The sequence below is a fragment of the Diceros bicornis genome, chromosome 5 (genome assembly GCF_020826845.1).
Source record: "Diceros bicornis minor isolate mBicDic1 chromosome 5, mDicBic1.mat.cur, whole genome shotgun sequence".
NCBI lineage: Eukaryota > Metazoa > Chordata > Mammalia > Perissodactyla > Rhinocerotidae > Diceros > Diceros bicornis.
Genome location: NC_080744.1, coordinates 24,764,309 through 24,778,219, shown reverse-complemented (window position 1 = coordinate 24,778,219; position 13,911 = coordinate 24,764,309). Strand labels below are relative to the sequence as shown.

The following is a 13,911-nucleotide window of genomic DNA, read 5'->3' as shown; positions in this document are numbered from 1 at the left end:
CAAGTTGGCCAAACAAGGTCTACCTTTTGCTGTATCCTTGGCAACACCCCATGGAACTTTCACTATCGACTGTAAATATTAAATAGAGCTATTAAGGATGAGTAATCTCCCAGTGAACAGGAAGAAGGGAAACTCTCGTGATGCACGGTACACTTGGGAGCCTGCCAGTGATGCTGTGGGTGCCAGGGCCTCCCTTCCCTGGGCCTGTCCTTTTTTTGTTTTTTGTTTTGTGAGGAAGATCAGCCCTGAGCTAACATCTGTGCTAACCCTCCTTTTTGCTGAGGAAGACCAGCTCTGGGCTAACATCTATTGCCAATCTTCCTCCTTTTTTTCCCCCCAAAGCCCTAGTAGACAGTTGTATGTCATAGTTGCACATCCTTCTAGTTGCTGTATGTCGGACACGGCCTCAGCATGGCCGGAGCAGCAGTGCGTCAGTGTGTGCCCGAGATCCGAACCTGGGCCGCCAGTAGTGGCGCACACGCGCTTAACCGCTAAGCCACGGGGCCGGCCTGGGCCTGTCCTTAACAGATGTTAGCACTTGTTTGTCCTCAGGAAGAGTAACCCCAGTGACAAGAACAGCGTCTTGGGGAGCCCCAGGGCTCTGACAGATGAAAGGAAATCAGCCAGTCAGCAACAGACGGAGGCCAAAATCAGAGTAAGAAACAAGGGTCAGAGTGACAGAGTGGGCAAGACCCCGAAGAGTAAAAGAAGGGATGGATGTAAAGCTATAGATGCTTATCTGGATTTCCCAGGCCCAGAGAACCCTGGTGAGAAAATTTCCCAGTCATGGAGTCTTCTTTGTATTCACTTATTTAATAACAGTTTGGAAGAAGCAATCCCAGCTGTAGAACAATTTACTTTCAGAACATTTATCCCTCCAAAAAAAGTGCATTTCCCCCCTCTGGCACTCAGTGATATGAATTTGAACTCTTACACTCACTCGGAGGCCTCTTCTGTGCAATTCCCAGGTTGGCTGGCATAGTCATCTTAGAATAACCCCTAAACGTGGAATTGCTGTTCTCAAGAGTCATCATTTCTAATATGAAACTCTACGTGATACAGAATGAAGACTAAGGATCAAAGATTATCAGATTAATTTGCCTAAAACCAATTCACCTAGAAACAATTATTCTAAAATAAATATTTATCAAATCTGCAGCATTTCAAAAGGATTTAGCAGATTCACCCTTTCACTTGTTGCTGTTATCTGTATAACCTTTGTTATTCAACTGAATATGCCACATGTCTGTTCATTTGTTTACATTATATTGGCATTTTAACAGCAGGAATGCAGAAGTTAGACCAAAGCATCAAAATCATATTGAGCTCTGTTACATTTCCCAAGGCATCTAATTTGTAAAGGAATATCCAATTAAGAAACACAAAAAAGGATACACAAAATGTCTGTACCAATTATATTTATTGCTAGAAACTTTAAACTTTTTAAAAAAGTGTCTGAAAAGTAGATAACATAGAAAAAGATATCCATGAACGTAGGAAGTGATATTATCATTTACAAAGTGCTGCAAATTTGATAAATTGGTTTTAAGAGATCTAGTTTTAGGTGAAGCAATGTCAGCCAAACAACTGACTAGAGCCAAGTCAAAGTGTCTGCCCAACTGGCTTCGCAGAGCCTCAGGGTTTGGGAGGCAGTGGATGTAATCCTGGATCCCTCTGAGAGGTGGCAGGTCTAGAGTGGTGCACTATTGCTGGGAACCCAGTGTAAGTGTGCCCTGAGAAGGGTGTGACAGTATGAGTGTGTGTGTGTCAATGTGCCCCTGTGTGCATATACTGGGCTGGAGGGCTCAGTGCACTTAAACCTGGGAGTGTGCAGGGAGTGTGGCTAGCCTGAAGCTTCCTAGATGTCTCACCCAGCAACTCCACAGCCAGAAACCCACTCATTACCTCCCCCAGCTGAGGAGAAGAGGAACCAAGTAAGGCACCCACCTAGCCTCCCCAGGCCCACGTGAGTCCCTGAGAAACTGGCAATACAGTTTAGAGAGAAAGTGGCCAAGAAAAAACTCATGAACACATAGAATCAGACCTTTAGAAAGTATTGGAACTCGCCTGTGTGTGCCTGAGTATATGCTACAGCACAGGCTGCACACACGGAAAGAAGGCCAGTCACTCCCACTGTGGCAACTGGAAGCTTCCTCCTCCACAATCCATTTGGAATGTCACGATCTTTGGGTCTCTGGCCCCTGGGGCCCTCCCCAGAGGACTCTTCTGCCAGGCCTGCAGAGTGCATTCCTTGCCTCTGCTGGCCTCAGAGGGGCCCACTGGCCAGAGGAATTTGTCGATGGTGGTGATGGCAGCAGTGCTGACTGCAGTTCAGATATAGTTGGCAGGGGGCTGTCGGGCATTGAGCCGCTGCATGTGACAGCCATGGCAGAGCAAGTGCCCGTCCAAAGGGAAGCAGCAGCAGCCTTCCTCATCACTCAGCTGCATCCGGCAGTCCTAGGGAAGAAGGACACCTAGTTCACCTCAGCCCAGGCACCTCGGACATCTGGGGAGTCTGTCCTGCTCAACACCAGACTCCTAACTACTGGAAGGGGGTGGGATTGGAAGGAATGGACTCCCAGAAGAGCAACCCGAGAAACTACCTCTGCTGGACACCAGGTGTCGCTGCTACAGCAGAAATCATGAGATGGGCTCCCCTTTCCAGTGGTTACCAGGAGTCCCTAGTTTTAGGAATTCTGACTCCGGGGATGCTACATTCAGAAAGGACTAAACAACCAGGACCAGAGAGAGTGGCTGGAGGATGAGAAAGGGCCTGGAGATAGGTCAGAGCAGCCTCCTGGTGTTCCATGCCCTATATGGACTCCGACAGCTCCAGGACCTGACTCCTCCCAGGCCCCATTCCAGTTCTCCTCCAGGAGCCTCCCCCCAACACTCACCTCACAGTGGTAGCACTCAAAGTGATAATCTCGGTCCATGGATATCACTCTCACAATGTCCTCACAGCCCTGAAATAGTGCAGACCCCCAGGAGGTGAAAGCCGCATGACAACCCCAATGTCACCCTCCCCCCTACAAAACCCCCTCCCACCTGATGGGAAGATCTCTCAAAGGCCTCCAGAGGCTCTCTGCAATCATCTGTAGCTTTGAGATGGCCTTTGCAGATCCTACCAGAACTTCCCTCTCCCCTTCCTTGGTGCTGCCTCCAGGAGGGCATGCCCCCTCAAGGAGCCTTCCCTCTCTCCAGGGCCTCTGGCCTTACCTACCTCTCCTAGCTTGGGGGACGCAGAGGGAAGGGAAAAGAGCAGGCGGCATAAATAAAGTAGGCTAAGCTGGGGACAAGGAGATCCAACAGGGTCTGGCTCCTCCTTGGCTTCTGGCTTCTCTCCCTAGGCGCACCCTCGGCACATACAGCATAAATCATTTCTGACCCCTTCCCAACAGCCCTGAGGATTCTGCCCACCTTTTTCCAGCCCCTACATCTGGGATCTGGTGACCTTGACCTCAAAGAAAGGCTCCTTCTCTGGACTGGGAGAGAAGACAAGGAGCCTGGGCCCAGCAAGGCTGTCAGACATGTCTAGGCCCGGATGTTAGGGTCAGGGTGGTGACCTCGAGAGCAGAGTCACACGGGAATCTTCTCAGAGTACATTCCTCAGCACCATCGCCTCCTGCAGGAGGCCAGGCAGCATGTCCCCATCCCCTCCCCAGAGGCAGCAGCACTGGCTGCCCTGCAGGAGAACCCAGACATACTGACCTCTGAGGGGAGGATGGGTTGGCCACAGGCCGCACACTTAGGAGCATAATTTCTGAAAGAGAGAGGGCAGAGATGAGCTGAGGTTGGGGAATCTCTGAGCCCAGTTCCACACCACACCCCAAGGGCAGACTCACTTGTGGTAGTCTGTGACACAGTACACCTGGTTGGAGAAGTCCACTGTGAAGGGGATGCCGTCCAGGCACTTGTTGCAAACAATACATCGGAAGCAGCCCGGGTGATAGGACTTCCCCATTGCCTGTAGGATCTGGCTCGTGGAGTGGGAGGAGAATCAGTCTCCCTCCAGTCCTGGCTCTCCAGCTACCCATGATGTGCCCTCCTGCTCCTGCTAACCTCATCCAACCTCCTACTATCCGCCCAGAACAATGCTATATAATCTGAGGGGACCAGGAGTCTTAAAACGGAGACAGAAAGCCCGAAAAAGTTCCTAGCATCCAGGCCAGTGGTCCTCAGCCCCGGCTGCATACTAGGATCACCCAGGGAACTTTAAAAACCCATCAATGCCTGGGTCCCACCCCACAAGTAGTCATCACAATCTCTGGTGATGACCCAGGCACTGGTATTTTTTTTACTGCTTCCGTGAAGATCTGAAAGGCTGCCAGGGTTGAGAACCACTGATCTAATCCAATCCCTCCTTACAGAAGAAAACTGAGTTCCAATTGATCCCAGCCAGTAGCAGAAAGGGGATTAAGACTCAGGACCCCACACTCCTAGGCAGAGGGCCTGGCTGTGCCTGCAGAATTAGGGAGGGGCCAGATCCCAGAAGCCTGGGGATGGCAGGATTAGGAGTCTGGACTTGATCCCACAGGCAGAGGGAAGCCACTGTAAACAGTTTCTCTGGGGAGGAATGGGATGAAAGTGATTCATCTGGTGATAGGTTTCCTCCTCACATCTTTTCTTAGTACCCATTTAGCTCCTGATTCTACCCCTCAGCCCCTCAGCCTCACAGAGTCTTAGCTGAAGACATTTTGCTTACCTTCTCCAAAATCAAGTGACCACAGACACAGCATTTCTCAGCTGCCTCCTGAAACCCTGAAAACTAGTGAGCAAGAAAAGGCCAAGGGAGGGTGTTACAAGCTGAGAATGACCTGATGGCTGGAACCCCAATGGGCCACCAAGAACAGGGTCCCAGTGTGGGAGCCAATTGCAGGCCCAGAGGACCCCTCACTCACCAGATAATCTTCCTCACAGTACACAGAGCCATTGACGCTGTAGAAAGCCTTGCAGCGCAAAGTTCGCCCTAGAAGCAGCAGAGAAGGAGCTGGAGCCTATCCCGGGGCCCAGGCACAGGCAGGGCTTCCCTGCTCCAGGGTCACTGCTCCCCAATGTGGCATGATGTATTTAAATCTAGATTTTAGTACTTGTCCTCCAAACCGCCGTCTGTCCTCCCTCCCCGCACAAAAATCCCATCTGATGCAATTTCAATTTCCTTTGTCTCATTCCTGCCAACTTCCCCTCTCCTCTGCTCACTGCTCCTCCAGCTCCTGCCTCCTCAACAGTTTTCTATGACCTTGCCCTAAACGAGTGCCTTCCTCTCCAGTGCCTGGTGTATGCGGAGCCATCTGGGACAGCAAAGCCTACCCCAGGCTGGAGTACAAGGTGCTGTACAATGTGCACAGAGATGATCGCATTGTCACAGGCCTTGCTCTCTGGGACCTTTCAACCTAGGGGCCTCTTCGCCTGAGCACAGCAATCCCGCTCTCCTAGCCCTATCTGTCTCCTTCCAGGAAGGCTCTATGGAGGTCAGGACGTATTGGAGTTACTGCTGGCTACAAAGGGCTTTGTTTGGGAGCAAAGTCGGTCCCCCTTCCTGCTGCACTAGCCTGCTTCCCCAAGCTTAGAGGGACAGAGTCTCCAGGGTCAGAGGCAGCCCAGGATCTTCTGTGAGCAGACAAGGCAGGACTATCCCCCATGTGACCAATGACCCAGGAAGTGCTCCAGGGTGTCTAAATTGTCAAGGGTCGGGGAAGAGTGAGACCAGGGCCGAGAGTGGGCAAGTTTCCCACCTCTGCCCCATTCCCATCAAAATCTTCACTTCCAGCTCTGCCCAGTAGTTTAGAAAAGCTGACTTAGAAACTCATGAGACACAAGGGGGTAGAGAGAAGGAAAGAGACATACCCAGAAGAGGCCCTAGACACAGAACAGACAGAGAGATGAACCTAAAGAGAACCAGGCAGAGGCTGGGGGTGGTGGGGTGAGAGAAGAGCTGAGTGCTGGAGTCAGACAGGCAGAGATAGGAGATTAAAGGTTTAGCAAAGGAATCAGAGTGGGTAAGCAGTGGGGAGGGGTAATGAGGGAGGTAAGGGAAGGGCTGGGGAGTTAAGGCCGCTGGGAGCACCCCCCCTCCAGGCGGGCCTCCTGAGCTAACAGCAGCGGGCATTCCTTGAACGTGATGTCATCAGCTTGGCATGGCCCGGTGGCCTGCACTCTAGCGAGGTGGCTGAACTCTGACCAGCCAAGAGAAAACCCCCCTCTCCGCCCCCCACAGCTCCCCACTCCCCCAGCCCACCCCGCCCTTCCCACATTCCAGTCTTTCACTGTCGCCCCAGGCAACTCGACTGCCCAAGACCAAACCCCACCAAGGAGAGGCCAGAGGGCCGGGAGTTCAGGCTGGGCAAGCAAGGAGGCAGAAGAAAGAGAGAGAAACAGAGGGGAGGCAAGCGGCTGAAGAGAGGGAGGACTGACTCCAGAAAGCAGACCCAACATCGGGGCGGGAGAGCCAGGTAGAGCACAGAGAAGGGAAGCAAGAGAGAAGGTGGGGCAGTGGTCGTCCAGATACATGGTGGGGACCCTCTGCGAGCAAGGAGGAAGCACAAGCTCTGCTTTCTCTAGGCACTTGTGAGTGTGACCATGTATGTGTGCGGGGAGTACTTGAGGCCCGGGGGCTGCACTCACCACAGGAGCAGCAGACAAAGCACTGAGTGTGGTAGAGGCTGTCCAGGGCCTGGCAGGCGTTGCTCTGCCCATAGATGCCTTTGTTGCACTTGATACAGGTGCCTGAGAGGAGAGAAGAGGTTGTCAGCATCACACCCCTCTCCCACAGCTCAAAACCAGGGATTCCCGATCTTTCCTGACTGCTCTTTCCTGATTGTGCCAGAGGACCACCAGTCACAGCCTCCCTTTAATGGGCTCCCTTCTGGGAAGAGAGGGTAATGAGAAGTGGGATGCGGCAAGGTCTTGACTGCGCAGACCCATTCGTTTACTGATTAATCAACAGATATTTTCTGAGCATCTATTTTGTGCCTAGCAAAAATATTGTGCCCAATACTGTGGAAAATTGGAGAAAATCAAAGATATGATTGTTGGCCTTCAAATGCTTAGTTTCTGCTGGGGAGAAAAGACTAAACAGGCAAGGCATGATCCCTGTTGCACGGTGTGGGACAAACAGTCAGACAAGCCAGTCCATAAGGGCCCAGCAGCAGACTCGAAAAAACTTCCTAGAGAAAGCAAGGCAGGCCCAGAAAGCCTCTCTGGGACCTCAGTTTCCCCATCTGTAAAATGAGCTGCTATTCAGCTACAGAATGACTTCTCACTGCTCCATACCTCAAAGCTTCAAAGGATGGAAAGAAGGATCTGGCTCAGTAGAGGGCCCTGTGCAGAGGGGACCATGTGAGCGTGACTCCTGTGAGGAGGTGGCTGCTGAGAATGCAGGGTGTGTTCCAGGGATTGAGGGTTGCATAGGAAGGGGGTAGGGAAGGGTAGCAGAACCCCTAATGTCTCCCTGTCATCTCCTATCATGGGAAGGACAGAGCTGAACTGCTCTTCCTTGACATCCCCCCCTAAAATACATACACCTGGCTCTGCACCCGCCTTTCCTGGGTGTGTTCTTCCCTCCCTCCACTCCCCAATTCCAGGCCCATGAGTGAGGGCTAGAGCCTGTCTTTGGGGAGCAGATCCCAACGGGCCCGCCTTACCCCGCCCCACCTTTCCCCCTCGGCATACTGCCACGCTCCTTGCCTGTTGGGGCCCATCCCAGTCTTTGCCCAGGGGCTTGGGAGCCCGTGCAGCAGCTGCAGCAACTGATGGGCCCAGGCCTGTCCTGCTCCCACCCTCTGGCAGCTGGGCAAGGCTGTAGCCAAGGAAAAGGGCCCCTACTAGGGGCAGGAGTAGGAGGGTACAGTCAGGAGGAGGGTTCTGTCAGAGAAGGCAATCTGACCCCCCGGAGAGGAGTCCCCCACCTCTGGGGTCAAAATGTGGCCTCCATGGGAGGGGAGATCTGCCCCAAAATTGCCATGCCAGGGGGCCCTGTCAGAGCTATTTTTTTGGGAAGCCTTGGTGATTATGGGAAGACAAAAGCAAACTGCTCAGGCATGGCCACCTAACCTCCTCTAACCCAGCATATCCACACCTAGGTTCTTCCTGCCATTTTATTGCACTCTCTCTGAGCTCCTTTCTTCCTTTTGGCTCTGATGGCTTAGCCAAGGAGACTTCTTTCCATCCAACAGCTACTTCTCCTGGGCCTCAAAAGGAAACTGCTAAAAGGATCCTGGCACTTAGTCTCCCTTGACCAAAGCATTACCTGCTGTGGGCTTTCCTCTCTCAGGGTAGGGGGGAAAAGGTGGAAGGGTTGGGGTTAAACTAAGCAGGTTCCTTCCCCTGATGCCTCTGAATCTCCTCCCTACTCATGTTTATAGCTAGGTTCCTCTCCCTACTCAAGCTTATAGCCACAGAGGTTTAGAGCATGGGGTCCAGGGCAGTAACAAGGATGGTGAGAAAGGTGAGAAGGAGATGCTTGGAAAACCGAAGGGGCCCACAGCCCTAGGGGTGAGCCTTCTACTTCTGTTCTTCCTATCACAATCAGACTAGCATTTCTTTATATAGTGAAGTGGTCCTGTGGGTCTTGGCTAAAAGATCGTTGACACCCCAGTATCCCCCCCAGCTAAAACATATAATCAATGAATACTTCTTAAAGGTAACCGCATGGGGGAGAGACAATTACCAGGTTTCCTTAACAGCAGCAGAAAGTAAGGAGCTAGACTAGCCTGAATGCTAAGTAGGTTATGGCCAGAACTGAAAGCCAGGTACTTCTGGCAGTTACGACCCTATGGTCGTTATCCATCCAGGGGTGATGATGTCCCGGTGGTCGTGGCTTCTGCTCTGACTTCCGGAGAATGGGGAAAAAAGAAGCTGACACCACCAGGTCTCCGATAAAATGCCCACGCATGCACCGAGCCAGCAGGACTGGGGCGAGCCAGCAGTAGGGTCCCTGTTTTCAGTCCCAGGCGACTTCATCCTCCTTCCCCAGGATCCACTTCCCCCACCGCGGCCACAGTTCCGCGCGGGTTAGGAAGCAGGCCCCCCGCCTCGCCCCGCACCCCACCCTTCTCCCCAGCGCCGCGCAGCCGGCCCCGCCCGCGGGCACCTGGAGCGCCGGGGCAGGAGCCGGCACGCACGCGGCCTGCCCGCCCCGCCCCTCCTCCCGCGCATTCCCCGAATTCCTGCGGGCGGAGCCTAGGCCCGGGTGGGGGCGCGGTGCGCAGAAGCCTGCAGGGGCACCGCCGCCTGCAAGATGGGGGATGCTCTCATTGCCCCACTTGGTCCCCTCCCTATGAGGCCTCCTACCGCGAAAAACCGAGGCTCTAAAGCTTGAGGAACTGGGACTTCGGAGATAATCAGGGGGCTTGAATTTAGCGAGAATAAGGAGCCCCTGGTTCATCTGAAACCCAGTGGGAAGGGGAAATCCCTCTTGCCTCTTTTCTAGCCCCGCGTCTCCGCCTCCGATCTCCCGGCGCCGGCCATTTGGGCTGTCGGGGCAGTGCGGAACCGAATGCGGTGGCGGGTCCCTTCCCGTCCCTAACCACTTCTCTCACTCACCGAAGTAGTCCTCTCTGGCCTCCGGCTCCCGCATTCGGGCCCGGGCGACCTCTGGAACGAACGGACCCGGCAGCTCCTCCAGACCCGACGGCTCAATCCCCGACGGTTCCCCGCGGGCGCCGGCTTCTCGTCCACCCGTGCCCACCGTCAGGCGCAGCAACGCTGTTAGCTCATCCTGGTATCGGGCGCCCGCGGCGCAGTCCCCGTAGCCGGTCACTGAGTGTCGTCCGGGTTGCGCCCCTCGTCTCTCCAAGGGCCCTGCGGCTCCCATTCCGGCCCCGGCTAGAGCTCCGGGGCTGCCTAGGGCCGGGGGATACGAGTGGCGGCTTTCCTGGCAGCCGAACCCCGCGGGCCGATGAGCGCACAGTCGGTCCAGGGCAGCGTGGAGCTCCGGGTAGGCGGACGGCACCCCTCCAGGGGAATAGCCCGCCGGAGCCCCGGGCAGGGGTGGGCCAAACAGGCATGGCCCGGCGGGCAAGGGACTGCCGTGGCGCTGGTCGTAGCCCATGCTGATGCCGCTGGTACGATTGCTGCAGGGTCGGCTACCTCCGGCTCCGCCAGCCCCCGCCCCGTCCAGCAGCAGGCTGCACCGGGGGCTGGACGGCTTGCTCGCGTCGCTGGCTGAGCTACTGGCGAAACTGGAGCGAGGGCTTAGGGCTGGGGCCGTAGTCTCCAGCCGAAAGTCGGGGGGCAATGACTGAGGTAGAGGCAAGGCCCGGTTGGGAGGCGGCCCCCCGGGGAAGGAGCCTTCGTAGCGCTGCGCCTCAAAGGAGCCGCGCGGGTTCCGCTCTGCGTCCAGGGGGCCTTGCTCCCGGGTTGGCTCCAACGGCTCATCCCCAGGTCCTCCAGTAGCTCCACGGGGCCCAGATTTCCTAGGTCCCCCCAGCCCACTCAGTCGCCCCTTGCCCGGCCCAGGGGTCCCATCAGACCCAGACCGGCTAGATTCACCCTTTCTGCGGCCGAACTTGGCGCTGCCGGAGTCCGAGAGCCTTAACTTCTCCAGCAGGCGACTGGCTTTCTCTCCTAATCGCTCCATGCCCTCGGGCCTGGGGCCTCCAGCCCCCTCCCCGCCCGGCACCCTGCAGCGTCTCAGTGGCCGCTTCTCTTTCCCTGCGGCCGGACTCCGGTTCGCCAGGGGCACAGAGTAGGCACACGGGTTTAGCGGGCGGCCCGGATGCCCGGCGCCAAGAATCTCGCAGCATCCCCCAGCGAGAGAAGCTGCGGCCCCCCGCGCATCAGGGGTTAAGCGGGGCTAGAAGCTCCTGCGGCCGCGACTGTCCCGTCCGCAGGTCTATCTGTTCACGCGTCGACTCGCTGGGCAGACCCACTCTCGCCGGCCCCCGCCCCCCTCGCACTCACACTCAGCACCGACCCAACTTCTCTCCCAAACTTTTGTCTGCCTGGCCGGATCTACTTTCCTGGAGGGCGGAGCGCCGAGTGCGAGAGGAACGGGGGTGTCTGCGCAGGGATCTCTGGTGCGCCAGGCAGTGGGAGGGGGTGGCGTGGGGTGGTGGTGCTGGTGCTGGTGCTAACTGCCCTGGAGGTGGAGATCCTGCGACTGGAGGCGAGAGGAGGGCGAGGAGCAGTTTGGGCAGCTGCCGCTACGTTACTCAAGAATTGGGGCAGGAAAAAGTGGGGTGGGAGAGGGGAACTCTTTGTTTGCAGTTGGAATGCGCGCAGGGGCGCGGAGGGGCACGGTGGAATGTCGCAGTCCTGGACGGGGCGACGCGAGGCTTGTTCTCCGCAAATACTGTGACTTTGTTCTTAGTGTGGGGACTGTGGGAGAGATGGAGAAAGACTGATACAGAAGTAGTGAGAGAGGGAGAGATCCATAAAAAGGAAGACAGGGAGCAAGAAGAAAGGTACGTACATAAAGAGGTTCAGAGACGTGTACATAAAGAGCCCAGACAGGCGAGGAAGCCCCTACAGAGACGTGATGGAAGACAGGTAGCGAAAGAAAGGGAGAGCCCCAGCAAAAGGGGTCGTGGGTGGTGTGGAGACAGAAGGATGAATAGTAAGAAAAAGACAAATATATGCAAGTCCAGAGAGAATGAGAGACAAACAGATAAACTGCAATTAAAAAGAAACCATTTTCTGAACCCAAAGCTCTGTGATGGGTGGGAGGGAGAAAGGGAGCTTTAGCGTCTATGTAAAAGGAGTGAGGAAAAGGTTTGGGACTAATCTCTACCTTCAGGGTGGGACAGATAGAGGGATAGACAGACACCCCCTGGTGTTGGGAAGTGAGATGTTTAGCAAATATTTCAGGTGACTATGGGGATAAAAGGCCTGGTTTTAGGGCTAGGGAACGCTAGCCTCCTGCTTTGTTGGCCTACAGGAGATTGGTGATGAAGAGTAATTTAAGATTAATTTAAGAGGAAGAAAAGAAATGTCATTTAGAGGAGATAGCAAGTGAAAATGATCAGGGTGGAAGAAGAAAAGAGGCTGATCTTGGCCATACTAAAAGGATAAAGAGGGCCGGCCTGTGGCTTAGCGGTTCAGTGCCTGTGCTCCACTACTGGTGGCCTGGGTTCAGACCCTGGGCGCTCACCAATGCACAGCTTCTCCGGCCATGCTGAGGTGGTGTCTCATATACAGCAACTAGAAGGATGTGCAGCTATGACATACAACTATCTACTGGGGTTGGGGGCGAAAGAAAAAGGATAAAGAGTAAGGAAAAGAAGGCCAGCCCTGTGGCCTAGCAGTGAAGCGCACGCATTCTGCTTCAGCGGCCAGAGGGGTCACAGGTTCCGATCCTCGGGGCACACAGAGGCACCACTTGTCAAGCCATGCTGTGGCCACATCCCATACAAAGGAGAGGAAGATGGGCACTGATGTTAGCCCAGGGCCAATCTTCCTCCACAAAAAGAGGAGGATTGGCATTGGATGTTAGCTCCGGGCTGATCTTCCTCCCTGAATGAATGAATGAATAAATAAAAGCAAAATTAAAAAAAAAGAAGAAGAATAAGGAAAAGAAGAAACTGTGGCTGAAGCTGAACAAACCTGATTAAATACCAGCCAGCTGACTTTGCCCAGACTAGCACGTCAGGGGCCAGGGGCTGAGGAAGTAGAATGGAGAAGGAAAATGACTCCTTTGTATTTAGATAGTAAATGAGTATGAAAATTATATGCAAACAAATCATGCATATTATTTTCATCTCAACATTTGAACACCTTTTATAATCTTCTTGTAGCCTTAGGGAATGGGGAAGGAAAGGAGGTTAACATCTTTGGGGAAATTAATTTGGCACACACTATTTGGTTCTTTGTCCTAGCTGCATTGTCACCCTGACCTCATCTCTCCTGAGAGTCAGCCTGTTTCCCTGGTCAGGCCTACAGCTTTGCTCTGATCCAGAGAAGAGTTTACTATTGGACTGGAGGCAGGGAGCACCGAAAGCATTAGTAACAGAGGAGAGCTATCAGGTTGTATCTAGAACCCACTGTGAGCAACATCTTCAAAATTAACCATAAGACTCTCCCTCCTTTCCTGTCTCCAGATGGGGAAGGAGAACCTGGATTCTTCTTTCCAATTCCTTACATCCAAAATATCCACACAGCCTCTAATATTTGGAAGCTTTGCTCCTTTGGGGTGAGGATGGGAGAGTAAATCTTGTGAAAAGTTGAGAGGCCATTAAAGGAGGCCCATCCAGGAGTTGGTGGTGGCAGCAGTGGGCACAGTTGGGATTGAAAACCTGTGTTTTCAGGGGATAGCAGGAAGCAAAGACAAGTGCAGGGGGAGACAGGTGCACTGATAGGGCATGCTGGAGCAGTGCCCACGAACTGGGGGTAACCACTCCACTGTCTGAACTGGAGGCGGGAGCTCCACAGGCCCTATTCTCCACCCCCAGGACTTGAATTCAGCCAGCCCTGCTGGTCTAGTGGTTAAAAGTCTATGCTCTCATGGCTGCAGCCCAGGTTTGTTTCCCAGTCATGGATCCACACCACCCGTCTGTCAGTTGTTATACTGCGGTGGCTGTGTGATGCTGAAAGCTGTGCCACCGAGGTGGACAGGTTTCAGTGGAGCTTCCAGACTAAGACAGACTAGGAAGAAGGACTTGGCCACCCACTTCCAAAAAAATCAGCCATGAAAACCCTGTGAATAGCAGCAGAGCATTGTCTGATAGAGAGCCAGAGAGGATGGCACAAAAAGACCAGGCAGGGTGCTGACTACTAGCATCTCCACTTGGTTGCCTCAAAGGCATACTGACCACCTTCCCTGCCTCCCGAAACTGGCTCCTCCAGCATTCCCTGAGTAAATTGCACCATTAACCAATTAGGCGCTTAAGCCAGAAACCTGAACATCAACCTTATGTCCTCCTCCCTTAACCTCATATCCAACCAAGTCCTATCAATCCTGCTTCCTAAATATCT

General features: G+C 54.1%; 1 protein-coding gene across 1 annotated transcript; it reads right to left on the bottom strand.

Moving 5' to 3' along the window:
* Window positions 1-1,401: 1,401 nt before the first annotated feature.
* Window positions 1,402-11,013, bottom strand: AJUBA (ajuba LIM protein). Its single transcript, XM_058540957.1, has 8 exons — window positions 9,544-11,013; window positions 6,625-6,726; window positions 4,902-4,969; window positions 4,706-4,768; window positions 3,846-3,976; window positions 3,712-3,763; window positions 2,898-2,966; window positions 1,402-2,457 (listed from the first exon to the last, which is right to left on the bottom strand). The coding sequence occupies exons 1-8, from the start codon at window positions 10,577-10,579 to the stop codon at window positions 2,332-2,334; spliced, it is 1,647 nt and encodes a 548-aa protein (XP_058396940.1). The 5' UTR covers window positions 10,580-11,013; the 3' UTR covers window positions 1,402-2,331.
* Between the last annotated feature and the right edge of the window lie 2,898 nt (window positions 11,014-13,911).

What these genes read in the sequence shown, in the direction of transcription:
- AJUBA (XM_058540957.1), bottom strand. Translation starts at nt 10,579, where the DNA reads ATGGAGCGATTAGGAGAGAAAGCCAGTCGCCTGCTGGAGAAGTTAAGG. An exon ending in ACTGTGAGGAAGATTATCTG is followed by an intron (nt 4,769 to 4,901) that starts GTGAGTGAGGGG and finishes CTTGCTCACTAG; the next exon opens with TTTTCAGGGTTTCAGGAGGC. An exon ending in AACCCATCCTCCCCTCAGAG is followed by an intron (nt 2,967 to 3,711) that starts GTCAGTATGTCT and finishes GCACTATTTCAG; the next exon opens with GGCTGTGAGGACATTGTGAG.